The sequence below is a fragment of the Chrysochloris asiatica genome, unplaced genomic scaffold (genome assembly GCF_000296735.1).
Source record: "Chrysochloris asiatica unplaced genomic scaffold, ChrAsi1.0 scaffold00326, whole genome shotgun sequence".
In the NCBI taxonomy this organism is placed as follows: Eukaryota; Metazoa; Chordata; class Mammalia; order Afrosoricida; family Chrysochloridae; genus Chrysochloris; species Chrysochloris asiatica.
The window spans coordinates 173,544-188,784 of record NW_006408844.1 but is presented as its reverse complement, the minus strand read 5'-3'; the positions used below and the strand labels follow the sequence as shown (position 1 = coordinate 188,784).

At 45.6% G+C, this 15,241-nt stretch overlaps 1 protein-coding gene across 1 annotated transcript; it reads left to right on the top strand.

Annotated features, from left to right (window-relative positions):
- Positions 1–3,574: 3,574 nt before the first annotated feature.
- UCP3 (uncoupling protein 3 (mitochondrial, proton carrier)) lies at positions 3,575–10,663 on the top strand. Its single transcript, XM_006875407.1, has 6 exons — positions 3,575–3,791; positions 4,941–5,151; positions 5,428–5,628; positions 6,761–6,862; positions 7,591–7,771; positions 10,532–10,663. Exons 1-6 carry the CDS (start codon positions 3,666–3,668, stop codon positions 10,644–10,646), a joined length of 936 nt encoding a protein of 311 aa, XP_006875469.1. The 5' UTR covers positions 3,575–3,665; the 3' UTR covers positions 10,647–10,663.
- The last annotated feature ends 4,578 nt before the right edge of the window (positions 10,664–15,241 follow it).

Here is a 15,241-nt window from a genome sequence, read left to right as displayed (position 1 = left end):
CAGCTTGGAAGGATAGAGAGGTTAACATGATGTGGCAATTAGGAAAGGCAGCTGTGCTTGCTCTCTCTCTCTCTCTCTCTCTCCCTCTCTCCCCTCCTTCACCCCCTCCCTACCCCCTCCCCTCCCCACCCCTTTGCTGGTGACTGAACAGTTGGTCTTCTGTGGGACAAAGGGGAGTGGAGAAGGAGGCAGGCTCAAAGATGGTATTACTTGGCAATGCTGTCTCTACAGCAAGGCTCAGCTCAGTGGGCTCTGGGCCTCCACGCCACCTTCCCAAGGCGATCAGACCTATCTTGGGTTCTTCCCTCAGGAAAGCTCTGCAGAAAGGTAGGAAGATGAGTTTTGGGGAGAGCTAGAAAGGGAGCTTGAGGCCTGACCACTGTCATACACAAGTCTGAGCTTCTCGGAGCCTATTTTCTTCATCTATCCAAAGAGTGCTGATGCTCACCCAGCCTTCCTTGACATGCTCTTGTTTCATATGCTTACCACTTAATTTCTCATAGATGGGTTTTGCATATAATTTAGTCACTGCAGAGAGTATTTGAATATCCTCAATAAAAGGCAAGAGCATAGTAATGCCTTGGCCAGGCCCCTGGGTAGAATAGTGGCATCGGAAGAGTAAGGTTGGAGCATCATGACTTTGGGCCAGTCTTTTCCCTTCTTAAACCTACTTTCTCATCTGTAAACTGGATTTAAATGTCCTCCAAGCTTGTTTTGAGCCTAATATAGCAGAGTGAACCTAGGCTTTGGCGTTACAGGCTGGCAACACCAAGCATATTAACGTCTCAGATTCTCCGTTTGTGCATCCAGACATAGTGGGGAAAGATGGTATAACAGGCACACAGATCAATGGAATAGAATAGAGAGTCCAGAAATAAACCCACACATCTGTGGTAGACTGATTTTTTTTTTCCATGATTAATGGGTTTATTAAGGAATTTAACAGGTTACAATTCAAGATCAGAAATGCGCACAGTATAGATCTTCTGGTTAGGCATGCCTCTTTCTGGTCCTTGAACTCACAGCCACGTGGCCCCTTGGCCTCTGCCCTGCTCAGGAAGTATTACAAAGCTCCTTTAGCACTGCCAATAACTGCCCAAATGGCACACCATGGCAGCTTCAGCCCTAAGGCTCTAGCTCTGTGGGTCAGCAAGACTAAGTGCCTGGAGGCACACCATTCCACAACAAGCTTCCTGCCTGAAGGCACTCAGCTTTACTTGCTCTGTGGACAGGAAAGCCTTCTGCTCGGCTCTGTCATATGCTCTTGCTTCTATTGCTACCACTTCTGCACTGTCACAGCCCCTTGTCTCCTTGATTGAAGAGGTTCAGAGCAGGGATCTCAGGATCCAAAGGACTTGCTCCACTCCTGGCTCTTCTTTCCTGATGGTAGTGATATCCCCCTCTCCTCTCCCCCAGTCAACTGATTTTTTGACAAGGGTGCTAAATCCATTCAATGGAGAACAAAGTCTTTCCAAGAAATACTTTTGGCATAATGGAATACTATGCAGCGTTGAAGAATAACAATGAAGCTGTGAAATACCTCACAACTTGGATGAAGCTGGAGGACATTATGCTGAGTGAAATTAGTCAATCACAAAAGGACAAATATTGTATGAGACCATTGTTGTAAAAGCTTAAGAAAATGTTTCCAGACTAAAAGAAACATTCTTTAATGGTTACCAGGGTGGTAGGGAGGGGAGAGTAATTCACTGGCTAGAGAGTAGACACATGTTAGCTCAGATGACAAGGAGGACAATATACAAGAAGAGGGAGGATGAAAGAAGAATGATGAAGATAGGTGAAGACACAGGGAGGTATGCAAGGGCTAAAAGGGATAGAGGTAAATAGTGATATATACACAATCTTGTAAGGAGCTCTGGTAGCGTAGTGGTTACGAATTGGGCTGCGAACCTTAAGGTCAGCGGTTTGAAACTACCAGCTGCTCCGCGGGAGAAAGATGAGGCTTTCTACTCCCGTAAAGATTTACACCCTCGGAAACCCTGTACAGGGTCGCTATGGGTCGGAACCGACTCGACGGCACTTAACAACAACAACATACACAATCTTGGAATGACAGTGTTCTGTGCATAGATACATGGATTGAGACACAGGCTGAATGGGTAAGGAAGGAAGAGTGGGATATATATAAATATATATATAATAACCACTCAACTGTAAGGTTGACAATTCAAACTCACTAGCCGCTCCCCTAGAGGTGTAAGTTAGGATGCCAGTGAATATGAGTAGCTGAGAGATGGCATCAGCACCAGGTTATAAGAACACAGCGTTCTTAGAATGACAAGTGTGTGACTTCCCAAGATACCAAGGCTAAACTGAGGCCCTAAGGTACAGACGTGCCCCTGGTTAACGATTAGTCCAATGGGTGCAGGCCCAGATAGCCACCATGTGTGTGCACGTGTATACTCAGGGTCTAGCAGGATGGGAGCTGGCACGCTCCCTTGAGCCAAGATGGATCCCCTGTCTAAGATTATCCTCTTCAGCTGACAAGAGACCCCTTTAAAGGTGTGAGGAAAGCAAAGGCATGGGCCCAGTCAGTGCCACCCTGTACAACAGTGGAAGGACTCACTTCAGCCTGTCTCCCTCAGAGCTCTCTGGGGAGGCAAGACCACAGAACAACCCAGGGGAATCCTGCAAGTGTTGAGAGGAAAATGTTTTTTATTAAAACCCGCCTATGACAGGGAATGGAGTTCTGGTAGCATAGTGGTTACGAATCGGGCTACTAACCTCAAGGTCGGCAGTTCGAAACTACCAGCCGTTCCATGGGAGAAAGATGAGGGTTTCTGCTCCCATAAAGATTTACAGCCTCAGAAACCCTATGCAGGGTCACTATGAGTCAGAACCAACTCCATGGTATTTAACAACAACAACATGACAGGGAAAGAATTGTAAGCTGAGAAAGGTTTTGTTTGTTTTAAGGATAATAGCATAATCAGATAACCTTGCAAAAACAAAGGTGCCCTCCTCCAAGGTGCAGGGTATTTATGTTGAGTCATGTGGCTGCTGTTGTTAAGTCTTGTAGAGTCGGTTCTGACCCATAGTCACCCTGTATGGGGTTTCCAAGGAACAGCTGGTAAGTTGAACTGCCAATCTTGCAGTTCAAACCAACCTTGCAATCCAGTGCATTATTCTACACCACGCCAGAACCCGTGGTGAGTCATAGACATGTTTATTTTGTTTATTCAGGATAGAACAATCTGAAGTGATGAGACTTGGCAGACCCTCTACCTTTCGGAGGAGGATTAGCAGACAAGTCTTTTCACAGAAAGCAGCTTGATGCTGGGGAAAGAGAGCAGAGTTGGGGTTTGGAGTCAAGCCAGGGTCTGGTCCTTGTCTGAGCCTTGGTTTCCTCATTTATGTAGTGAAGATGCCACACCCAGCCCAAAGTGACCTGTTTTATGGGCCAAATTCACACAGCTCCCACGTGACAAGGTCCAGGCACCTCACTTTCCCAAAGCCCCCCCCCCCCCAGGCATGGAGGGGAGACTGGGGACAAAGGTCAGACAGCCCAGGCTCTACCTGCCACCTCTGGCCTGTATCCTACCTCTTGCAGCCTCCACCCTGCACTGAATCTCGTGCTGCAGTGTGGCCTCTCTCCCTGGACCTCCACTGGGCCTCGGAGGAACCAGGCAGAGCTTCCTGGGACCATGGTTGGAATGAAGCCTTCAGAGATGCCTCCCACAACAGCTGTGAAGTTCCTGGGGGCTGGCACGGCAGCCTGTTTTGCTGACCTCCTCACCTTTCCACTGGACACAGCCAAGGTCCGCCTGCAGGTAAGTGTCATTTGGCCAAGGGTCATGGTTCACATCAGAAGGGCAAGGTTTCCCCCACAGCTCCTACACCTCTGCTGTCATGCTGTGACCAGGTCATTCACTGCACTGCTTAGGACCCTGTCTTGACTCCTCCCCATCCCCATCATCATCCTTATTGCCCAGGCGAAAAAAACAAGCACTCAAATTCAAGGATGCAACATGATTGCCCCTACTTGGTAAACCATAAAATGCAAAGGAAAAATAAGGAATTAATTGACTGTGTCCCTTTCGACAAGGCTCTGATCATTTGTAAAAAGGGAAAAACAACCTGCTCCTCTGACTTGGTCTGAGGATCCAATGCCATGCCGTGTATAACTGCCTTGTGACGTGTAAAATGCTACACAAGTCTTAGTTTTTGTTCCTATGATGCAATGTCTGTAAAAATCATACATGTTCTCTGCATGCATCTGAGTAAAATTAGTCAGTCACTAAAGGACTAATATTGTATGAGACCACTGTTGTGAAAAGTTAAGAAAAGATTTTCTTGCTAAAAGAAACATTCTGATAGTTACCAGTAGTGGAAGGGAAGGAAAAATTATTCATGGGGTAGAAGGTAGACACATGTTAACTTGGGTGATGGGAAAGGCAAAGATGAAGGTAGTATAAGACACAGGGAGAAGTGACTAGAGGTAAATGCTGTTAATTAATGGTACATAGAAAAAGGAGCTCTGGTAGCGTAGTGGTTACAAATCGGGCTGCAAACCTGTAAGGTCAGCAGTTCAAAACTACCAGCTGTTCCATGGGAGAAAGATGAGGCTTTCTGCTCCCGTAATGATTTACAGCCTCAGAAACTCTGTACAGGATCGCTATGAGTCGGAGCCAACTCCACGGCACATAACAACAACGGTACATGGAAGGGATTGCAATTATTGTAATGACACCAAGTGTATGATTTGTTGAATGTGATGCTGATGCTCTGTTCTGTAAACCTTCACTCAATTCACAATAAAAAGCTTTTTAAAAAAAGCATGTTCTCGAGATCTAGCCTAGGCAGTTCCAGACTCCACAGGGTCTCTCTGCCCCCTGTTGTCCCTTCTTGCCTCGCTCCACCTCAACTCCTCATACACTCCACCCCAACTCCTCACACCACTGCTGTGGACTGTCCCTCAGATCCAGGGCGAGAAGCAAGGGACCCAGGTGGCCCGAAGCACACAGTACCGTGGCGTGCTGGGCACCATCGTGACCATGGTGCGCACGGAGGGCCCGCGAAGCCCCTACAATGGACTGGTTGCTGGCCTGCAGCGCCAGATGAGCTTTGCCTCCATCCGCATTGGCCTCTACGACTCCGTCAAGCAGTTCTACACCCCCAAGGGATCAGAAAGTGAGTGCCTGGGTCCTGCAATGGACACCAAGGGAGCTGGGTAGCATAAGACACAACACAACTGGGTCAGAAAACCGGGCAGTCCAGACTCAGAGGCAGAACTAGGGATGGGGGAAGCTGGTAACATTTTTTTGAGGAGACTTGAGTTGGCCACCAAGGAAGCTCCAAAAATCCAAAGCCAGGAAAAGGGCCCCACAGAGACGAGTGTCAATCCCAGAGAAGTGCACAGTGGCAGGACACCGGCCCACTCACTCTTCTCCATCTCTACTTCCCCAGACTCCAGCATCACTATCCGGATTTTGGCGGGCTGTACCACAGGGGCCATGGCAGTGACCTGTGCCCAGCCCACGGATGTGGTAAAGGTCCGATTTCAGGCCAGCAAGCACCTTGGATCCGGGAGCAACAGGAAATACAACGGAACTATGGATGCCTACAGAACCATCGCCAAGGAGGAAGGAATCAGGGGCTTGTGGAAAGGTAGGTCTGAGCTCTAAGCTCCGGCCATCTAGGGCTGGGTCAGGGAACTAAGCAAGGAGGGAGTGACCAGCGTGGTGCTATTGCTGTGTTTGTGAGAACCAGCATGGTGCTATTGCTGTGTTTGTGAGAACCAGCATGGTGCTATTGCTGTGTTTGTGAGAGGACATCCCAGCCAAAAAGATCTGATTCATTTGCACTAGTGCTTAAAATTCAGTTAAATTTACCAACCTTTTGCCATATATAGGCTGCTATGAGGGAGAGAGAGATAAATAAAGGACAGCTTTCATACTCTCACGGCCCTTATAGACACACAGAAGTAAGACACATCAAGAAGCAGCTCCATCACAGGGCAGGATGTGCTCAATGTAATGCCAGAGGTGCAGATCTGGTTGGGAGAGACCAGACCCTGCTCCAGAGAGGAGGTGGCATTGCAGCTGAGCAGGCATTAGATGTATGGAGAAAAGGGTACAGAGAAGAAACACTGGAGGAATTCAGGGTTGAGGAGTTGGGGACAGGGAGAGGTGGGGGAGGAGGGGACTTCCTTAGGAAGAGGAGCTTTAGGGTTCCATGTGTGTCCACACAGTGACCACCTCAACAAATGCTTAACTCTCGCCCACATGTGGACTTGAGGCCACATGAATCCTTGAAAAGAAACAGTGACCCAGTGAAGTTTTTCAAGCCCGCATGGTTTAAGGACAAAACACCTGGCTCCGCCCTTACTTGCTGAGTGCCCTCCTGGAGCCTGTTGCCTCACCTGGGAAATGAGGGGGTGGCCTTGACACTCTCCAAGGGCTCTGCCAGAACTGCATTCTGTCACTATCCCAGGGGCCCAGCCTTCCTCTTCCAAAGAAACACTTCCTGGGTCTTGGATCAGAGGCCTATTTTAATTTTGAAAGCCATGTGACCCAAACAATATAAGTGTGCTTCTGGTTTCTATCTCTGGTGAGGAAATGGATCATGTGAGAGTTGTTAACAGTAGAAGGTGTGGAATCTGTTCAGCTGGGGTGAGCTCCTCTGGCACCTGGGAATGGGGCACATGGCTCCCAAACTAGAAGAAATGTCTTGTAGCCTTGCACCCAGGGTGTCTGTTCTTCCATGCCCACTCACCAGCCTCCTCTGTACTGCCTAATAGGAACTTTTCCCAACATCACACGGAATGCCATCGTCAACTGTGCTGAGATGGTGACTTATGACATCATCAAGGAGAAGCTGCTAGAGTCTCACCTGCTGACCGGTGAGGCCATGTACTCCAGGCTAACAGCCCTCCCATGTTAGCCTGCCAGACACCCCAAAGTACAGCATGGAAGGAACTTAGAATGCACCAGAGTAGATATCACCCAGAGGCAACTGGGCTTCAGGAGTAGAGAGGCATGGGACCCAATGAAATGATAGTGCATCATTGTGATAGATAGGAAAGGGCTCTGGAATAGGAGGCTAGAGACCAGGGTTCAAGTCTCAGTTCTACTACTTCCCATGTAACCTTGAGCACCACGGTCACTCACCTTCTCTGACTTCAGTTTCCTTAATGGCCAAATGAAATTGGGCTTTATAACCCTCCAGTTCCGAGCAGAACAATTCTATTTTGCCAATATTTACTAAGAGCTTGGAACCCTTGGTGACTCCAATATTTCATGTATTTGGTTGCTAACTGAAAGGTTGGAGTTTTGACTCTACCCAGAGGTACCTCAGGGAAAAAAAGCCCTGATGATTTACTTCTGAACAGAATCACAGTTCTTCTCTGATACAAAGGGACTTGCTCTAAGTCCAAATCGACTCAACAGCAATGGATTGTTTACCAAGAAGTTAGCCTTGAGACTGTAAAAGATATAGAAAATCTGTCCTTATTCCTGAGGTGTTCATAGCTTGTCCTATAGGAGTTGGGACAATGAATACACATGAAACAGAAAGCATATGTATGCCCGATCCCACAGCCTGATATCTGTTATCCCTTCCTCTCTACAGACAACTTCCCCTGCCACTTTGTTTCTGCCTTTGGAGCTGGTTTCTGTGCCACAGTAGTGGCCTCTCCAGTGGACGTGGTGAAGACCCGGTACATGAACTCACCCCCAGGTCGTTACCGCAGCCCCCTCGACTGTATGCTGAAGATGGTGGCCCAGGAGGGCCCCACAGCCTTCTATAAGGGGTGAGCCTTCTCCTATGCCTTAATATTCTCTCCCAGAGAAGCCAGGTTCCCTTCATTCTTTACTGTGCCACACTGGGGATGGAGTGGTGAGCAGCACAGATGTAAAGGCTACAAAGGAAACATAAATAAGCTAAGAGAGAGAGAGAGAGTGGCCCAACCCTGATTTGGAGGGTCAGGGAAGACTGAGCAAAATGAGTCTGTTGTTAGTGGTTGTTGAGTCGATCCCGACTCATTGTGACCCTGGGTGACTTTGCTCCACAGAGTTTTCAGAAGCAGATCACCAGGCCTGGTTTCTGAGGGATCTCTGAAAACCACCAACTTTTCAGCTATAAGTTGAGCATTTGACCATTTGTACCACCCAGGGACTCCTATGGTGTCTGTTGCCAAACTTATTTGGACAAGGGCAAGAGGTGATTACTGATCCTGAGACTACTCTAGCCTTCTACCAGGATACTGATCACCTGATTAACAAATAGCTGAAATGCTAAACTTACTATGCCAACACACCTCAGGAGTTCTCACTTCCTTATTTTTGCATTTACTGTTTCCTTTAGAAACAATTCCTTCCTTTTGCTATGTACATGCTTTGAATCTTAGTCCTCCTTCAATACTCTGAAATACTACCGCCCACTTGATACTCTTAGGTATAAATGTTCCCTGTAGTATAGGCACGGGACTGCTAACCTCAAGGTTGGTGGTTCAAATCTACCAACCACACCTTGGAAACATACAGGGTTGCCATGAGTTATAACCTTAACAACAACAACCTTGTATTAAAGGAACCCTGGTGGTACAGTGTTTAAGCAGTTTGTACCCACCAGGCACTCCACTGGAAAAAATTGTATCAGTCTGTGGTTCTGTAAAAATTTACAGCCTTGGACCATTCTATTCTATCCTACAGGGTTACTATGAATGAGAAATGACTTAATGCTAATCGTTGGATGTTTTTGGTTTTTTTTGAACTGATATTATAGTATTTGTAAGTTATTGTAAGGTCCTTATTAGAACACAAGTTCCGTGAAGTTAGACGCTGGTGGCATATGCATCTTTTATTTCCCAGAGTCCCTATCACAAACAAATACTCATGTAGGGTAATAATAATCATCCAGACAGCTGAAGCTCTATGTATTAGGCCTTGTGCTAAGCAATTTACACATATTACCTTAACAACTCCTGAAGTGGGTAGTAAATCCCTCAATTTACTGAGGGATGGACTGAGGACTCAGAAACATTACGTGACTTGTCCAATTCCACAAAGTTAAAATGGCAGCGCCATGACTCAAGTCAGCCATTATTGTTGCTTACACTACATGTTATTGGGTGTCATACTGGTAAGCTCTTTGGGTGACCCTCTCATCATCCAGTGATGCCTTCAGCAGATTGTTTTCTGGCTCCTAATGTTAGATTGGACCCATCAAGCAAATAGCAGCCATTGTAGTTTCTTGAGCCTGGGCATGGTAAAATGGCATCTCAGTCGACCTACTGTTCCTTTCCTGTATGTGCCTCTATCTGTTGTCTTCTATTTTAACCACTGTTTCAATTCATTCTTTCACTCATCAAACACATCTTGTGTGTGCCAGGCCCTAAAAGAGCAGTCAAAAGTTATGTGACACTTGTTGAACATTTACTGATACTGGCTGTGTGCTGTGTGCATTACAGCATTGTTGTTGTTGTTGTTATGTGCCGTGGAGTCGGTCCGACTCATAGTGACCCTGTACAGGGTTTCCGAGGCTGTAAATCTTTACGGGAGTAGAAAGCCTTATCTTTCTCCCGCGGAACAGCTTTAGCTCATCTAATAAAAATGACAATTTTATGAGGTAGATAATGTTATTTTCCTCATTTTACAGATGAGAAAATTAAGGCTTGGAAAGAGTACATAATTTATCCAAGATCATAAAACTAGTCAAGCTCAGATCTAAACACAGGTCTGACTCTAGAGTTCTCATGTTCTCCCTGTGAGGGGCCTAGGCCACATTCAGTAAGAACTGGGCATGAAATGCCAGAGCTGAATCCTACAGAGCAAAGGGCAAAGAAATAAGGGATATTCCAAGGAGAGGGAGCAACATGAGCAAATTCATGGATGTGTAGAGTAGACTAGGAAGGGATTGGTGGAGTGAGAGGCCCGAGTCTATGAAGTGCAGCTGAGGCCGGGGACTCTCCCATCTGAGGAAAGGCTTTCTCCGGAACACTTTTGTTGATAGGACAGGCAGGATGTCTGGAGATTCACTAGATTTGGTGCCACATGGTTAAACCCCTGCTGGTGAAGTCTGAGCTCTGGCTGAGTATCTTGGGTGTCCTGGCAGGGGGCCTCCCCAGAGTTGACTACTCCCGATGTAAATGAGTTCAGAAATATTTAGAAGCAGAGTGGAGTCAGGTGAGACTGAGCTCATTGAACTCCATCTCTGACAAGTGATTTCACTTCAGTCACTCAGTGTTCCTTTGCCTCAGTTTCTGAAAATGAAACCTGGCACCAGTGATAGCTACCTTACAGAAGTATTATGAGAATTAGCTGAGGTAATATGAGTGAAACTTCCTGACACGTTAGCCTGGCTCAAAATAAATGTCAGTTTTCTTTCCTTTTCTGACTCCAGCTTCTGCCTAAATTCCTCCAGCAGAGAAGAAAAAACTGATCAGATCTCAGAAAATGCTGATTAACAGCTGTAGTCCTTTGGCACTAACACTGGGGGGAGAGCACGAGAGGAGAGCCAGTTCTGGTCTCTTACCCTGCCCATCTGATGTTTTGCTTGTTTATCTCATCAGATTCACACCCTCCTTTCTGCGTTTGGGAGCCTGGAATGTGATGATGTTTGTAACGTATGAGCAGCTGAAACGGGCCTTGATGAATGTCCAGATGTTACGGGAATCTCCATTTTGAATAAGACAAGAAGGCCATTTTGTTCTTGACTGCTATGGACCCAAGGACGGAATGAAACAGTGGATCTGTACACAGGAGAATGCAGACTCAACACACATGTTTACAGAACTATTTACTTGCTGTAGAAGTATCAGAAGTAGAAGAGGAGGAACAATCCTGATCTTCAGTGCTTTGTCTTAAGAATACTTCGTTTTGCACTGACAAGATGGAAAACAAATTATATTAATTTTTTTAAACCCATTAGATTGAATGCCTAACATTTAGGCAAGAGAAAATAAAACCAAAACAGACCCATTTGGATAAAACAGAAGTTTTAGATAAAATGGAAGTTTGTAAACTTGTATCCCCTAAAACTTTGATTAAACAATGAAATATAAACACAAAAGACTGCAAGCCTGGAACCAGAGTGGCCCACAATTCAGTTGGAAACTCAGCCAAGGCGTTGAAACACTGCAAGGGCAACACAAAACCTCTTGAGTGCAGATCTGAGTAACCGTGGATTCAGATGCATTTGTAAAATGCCTGCTATGTAGAATCCACTAGGATTCTAGAAAACTCGAGGTAAAAAAAAAAGAAGAAACCTGTGCAAAGGGGTGTGAGGCTGAGGCTCTGACAACTGGAGAACCAAGCGCACAGCCTCTGTTCCCTTTCCTGTATAATGGGGGAATAATCCCTTCCCTGCCTGCCTCACAAGGGTGTTGTGAGGATCAAGTGAGAAGCTGCACATGAAAGCACTTTACAAAAGCTCACGCTCTGTTCAAATGTAAATATAAGCACAATACTACAGGAAAGATTTTGTTGGGACAGAGGAACTGCCACTGACGTTTCTGAAAGACATGTTTGTGTAGAGTTGAGACCAAAGGAATCAGGGCCTGGTAGCAGGAGTGTGTGTGTGTGTGTGTGTGTGTGTGTGTGTCGGGAGGGGCATGATGATAGGATGAAGTAAACCCATAGGAGCCCTGCCCACCCCCACCCCCATGCAGTCCCCACTCCCAGTTGGACCTTGAAGTGTTTTGGAGCTTTAGGGGAAAAGAAGTAGATACCTGCCTGAGAACCTAAAGTAGCAGGGCTCAGAATTTTTGAAAAATTATGATTAAAAAAAATGATCATGATTCAATAAAGAAGTTCACACCTTGAGTGTGAGAATAAGAGCGGCCCCTTTTCCCTCCTACCTCATTTTGTAACAGAATTTTCCCTTTTCATTTTCTGTTAGAGTTGGGCTCTGTCTAATCAGCAGGGGTGCTGACCCCACGAGCCTACATTTCCTTCTGTTCTCTCACTGGGTGACTGCAGGCAGTTACTTGGCCTTTTGGGGCTTCAGCTACTCCTTCTGTAAAAGGTGGGTATTGGACCAGAGGATCTAAGGCTCTAAAGTTCTGTGATTGCAAGAATCAGGAGATAGCTTCCTCTAAGCCACTAACTTCTGCCAGCGGGAAGCCAGGGACAGCAGTTCATGAGGTTAGATCACTGCTGAGGCCCACAGGCAGGTGCAGGATGCTTCTATTCTAGACCATTAGAGCACCTATAGGGAAGCTACTTGAAGATGCTGACAGAACACACCTGCATTTTCATTCACCTCCACACCCAGTTGCTCCTTCCTTCCCTACTTGTGGAAAGGAACCTTCTGAAAGGTGATTTTTCTGAAATGATACAAAAAAGGGTAAGATAATAAGCATCACACATTACTCCCTTCCAAGCATAAGACTGAACGTCTTTCAAAGGGATAATGTAAACCCAGCCTTATATGGCTCTACTGATAGCCAGAACTTCATTCAAACCTCACCCCTCATATCCCTACTAGCATGCTAATCACCAGGAATGTGTAAACCTCAATATCCTGACAAAAAAGTGAGAATTATAAACAATACCTCATAGGTTTGTTGTCAGAGGCGGATAACCTACAAGATTGGCAGTTGGAGTCCACCAGCTGATCTTTGGGAGAAAGATAAGGCTTTCTGTTCCTACAAAGATTTATAGCCTCATACCCTATATAGCATCTCTATGAGTCAGAACTAACTCCATGACAGTTAACAACAAAAGTAACTCATCTCTAGTGAACAATTTCATATGAGTTTCACCACATTTGTGAAAAACATGTGGAAGTATTCATTATAGATTAATATGCACAGCTGCTCCTTGGAAACCCTGAGCCAGAACCCATTCGATAGCATTTAACAACAACAACATGGCTTTTACATTAAATATAATATTTATTTTGGCTGGGCTGACATGTGAAAATCACCCTCAAACTCCTGGCCTCAGTTTGTAAGCTCCTGGTCGTGGTGGTGGTGGTTGTGTGCTGTGGACTCACTTCTGATTCATAGTGATATGGTAGTGAGTTTCCAAAGCTATAAATGTTTATGGGAGCAAAAAGCCTCATCTTTCTCCGGCAGAGCCGCTGGTAGTGTTGAACTGTTGACCTTGCAGTTAGCAGCCCAACTTGTAGCCCACTACAGTACAGAAACTATGCCTTCTATGAATTTCTATATATGAAATACACATCTACCTAGAAGATTCTATTCAAGTAATGAAACTGAGAGGGATAAATTCTTCTACAGGATATTTTAATTGGGATCAGAAATTTAGTGACCTTAGATTCCATTCTTCCGGAGAATGCAAGACAGATAGAAAGACTCCCCCAGCCCAGCAAGCAATGGCATCTGCACTCAAACACACTCCCAACTCTGTAAACCATGACCACATTCCTACAAACTCACCAACCACAACCCTGACCTAGCTAGGTAGAGAGCTCATGCCTCTGCCTTCTTAGCCTGACATCCACCCCCACCCACTGTCTTGGCCAGCAGAGGGGAACCTGGTCCCAAGCCCCCCATCACCCACCACACCCACCAGCCAACCTACTCAGAAAGTAATATTGTTGGCTACCGCACCACTGAGCCAAGGACAGATGGCATCACCCATCCAGCCTACCCTCAGACACCCTGAACAACTCAGCGACCTGCATAAGAAGTCTTGGCTACTGATACCAATACAATAGTCAAGACCCATCTGACATGACCAGTATATGCAGTTTGGGTCTGTCTACTGTACAGGATACACCAAGGCTATCACTTTCAGCCATTTCTTCTGTTGTTTTTCTCTGTGTCTTTCTCAGAGCCTCCAACAGCGCTGTGTTGGAGCAGAGCATCCAGAGGTTTACCATCTCTGTGGTCCACAGGGGCCACTATGAGGCGAGCCCAGTAAAGTATTTGCCATTTTCAGTGGAAACAAGTGGCAGTTACTAATTGTGATGAAAGTACACTTTGGGTCTGGATTTGATGTCACTTTCTTTATAGTAAGATACCAACTCCTTAAGAAATTTCGTCCATGAAACAGGTAAGAATGTTTTAAGAAGTACAATCTCTGAAAAATGGATCAAACTCAGTTGAATTTATATAGCATACTGGCTATGTTTGCAAATAAACTTATTACAAGACAGAAAGAAAAAAAAAAGATATTGCTTTTCTAGTTGACTCATTGCCTTTTCATTGAAAGAACTCTTTCACCAAATAAAGTAATGCAGCCAGTGTTCAAAGTTGCAAACTCTTAGCTGAGTCGCTAACAATTTCCTTAGAGCTAGAAAAGGCTCAGAACATTGGTGAAGGAAAAGGGCAGAGATAGTTTGATCATGCACTTTGAGAAACATAATACTGTTTGCATCAAAATGAAGATATAATTACACAACACAGATAGAAGCACCCAATTATGGTTTTCCTCTGAATCTCTTACAATACGCCAGCCTTGATTTGGACCCTACAATTTGTAGCAGAGTTCTAAACAAAAAATTCATGCTGCTTGCTTCCATGAATTCTCTTATCAATGAAATCCGGCCCTGTAGCAGTTGTCCTACATGGGGATTAGACTAGCTATGCCAGAAGTCGGAGTCCTGGTGTGGCACTATAGGAATAAGCACTGGACTGCGAACTGCAAGATCTACTGTTCAAATCCATCAGGCACTCCTCAGAAACCCCATGCAGGGTCATTATGAGTTGGAACCGACTTGACAGCACTTAACAATCCCAGAAGTCCATGCCATCTGGTTTAAATTGCACATTTACCATATTATTGTCTGTTGGCTGGATTGAATTGTGTTCCCAAAAATTTATGTTGAAGTCCAAATCCCTAATACCTGTGACTGTGTCCTTGTTTGGAAATAGGGTCTCTGAAGGCGTTAGTAGTTAACACTAGGTCAGACTTGAGTAGAGTAGGTCTTAATCCAATCTTAGTGGTACCTGATAAGAGACAGAGAAGCAGTTCTCAGGAGCAATTGTGTACTTGGGCAGAGAAATGAAGAGTTAATCCCAGTGTTGGAGCACTCTGAGCAGCACACGTAGGATTTCAATGTCTACAGCAGTTCTGTCTCTGACCAAACTCATGATGACAGCTGTCCACCATGACTTGTGGCCAAGAACTTGTGGCCATAGAATTACACTGCATTGGTAGCTGTAAGCTTAGGAACTCCTAGAGCTACTAGAAGCCAGGAGAGTCATAAAAGGATCTTTCCCTAGAGCCTTCAGAGAGACACCCTGAATTAGGTAGTGCCTCCAGAACTCTGAGCCAATACAATTCTGTTGTTTAAAGTCATCCACCTGTGG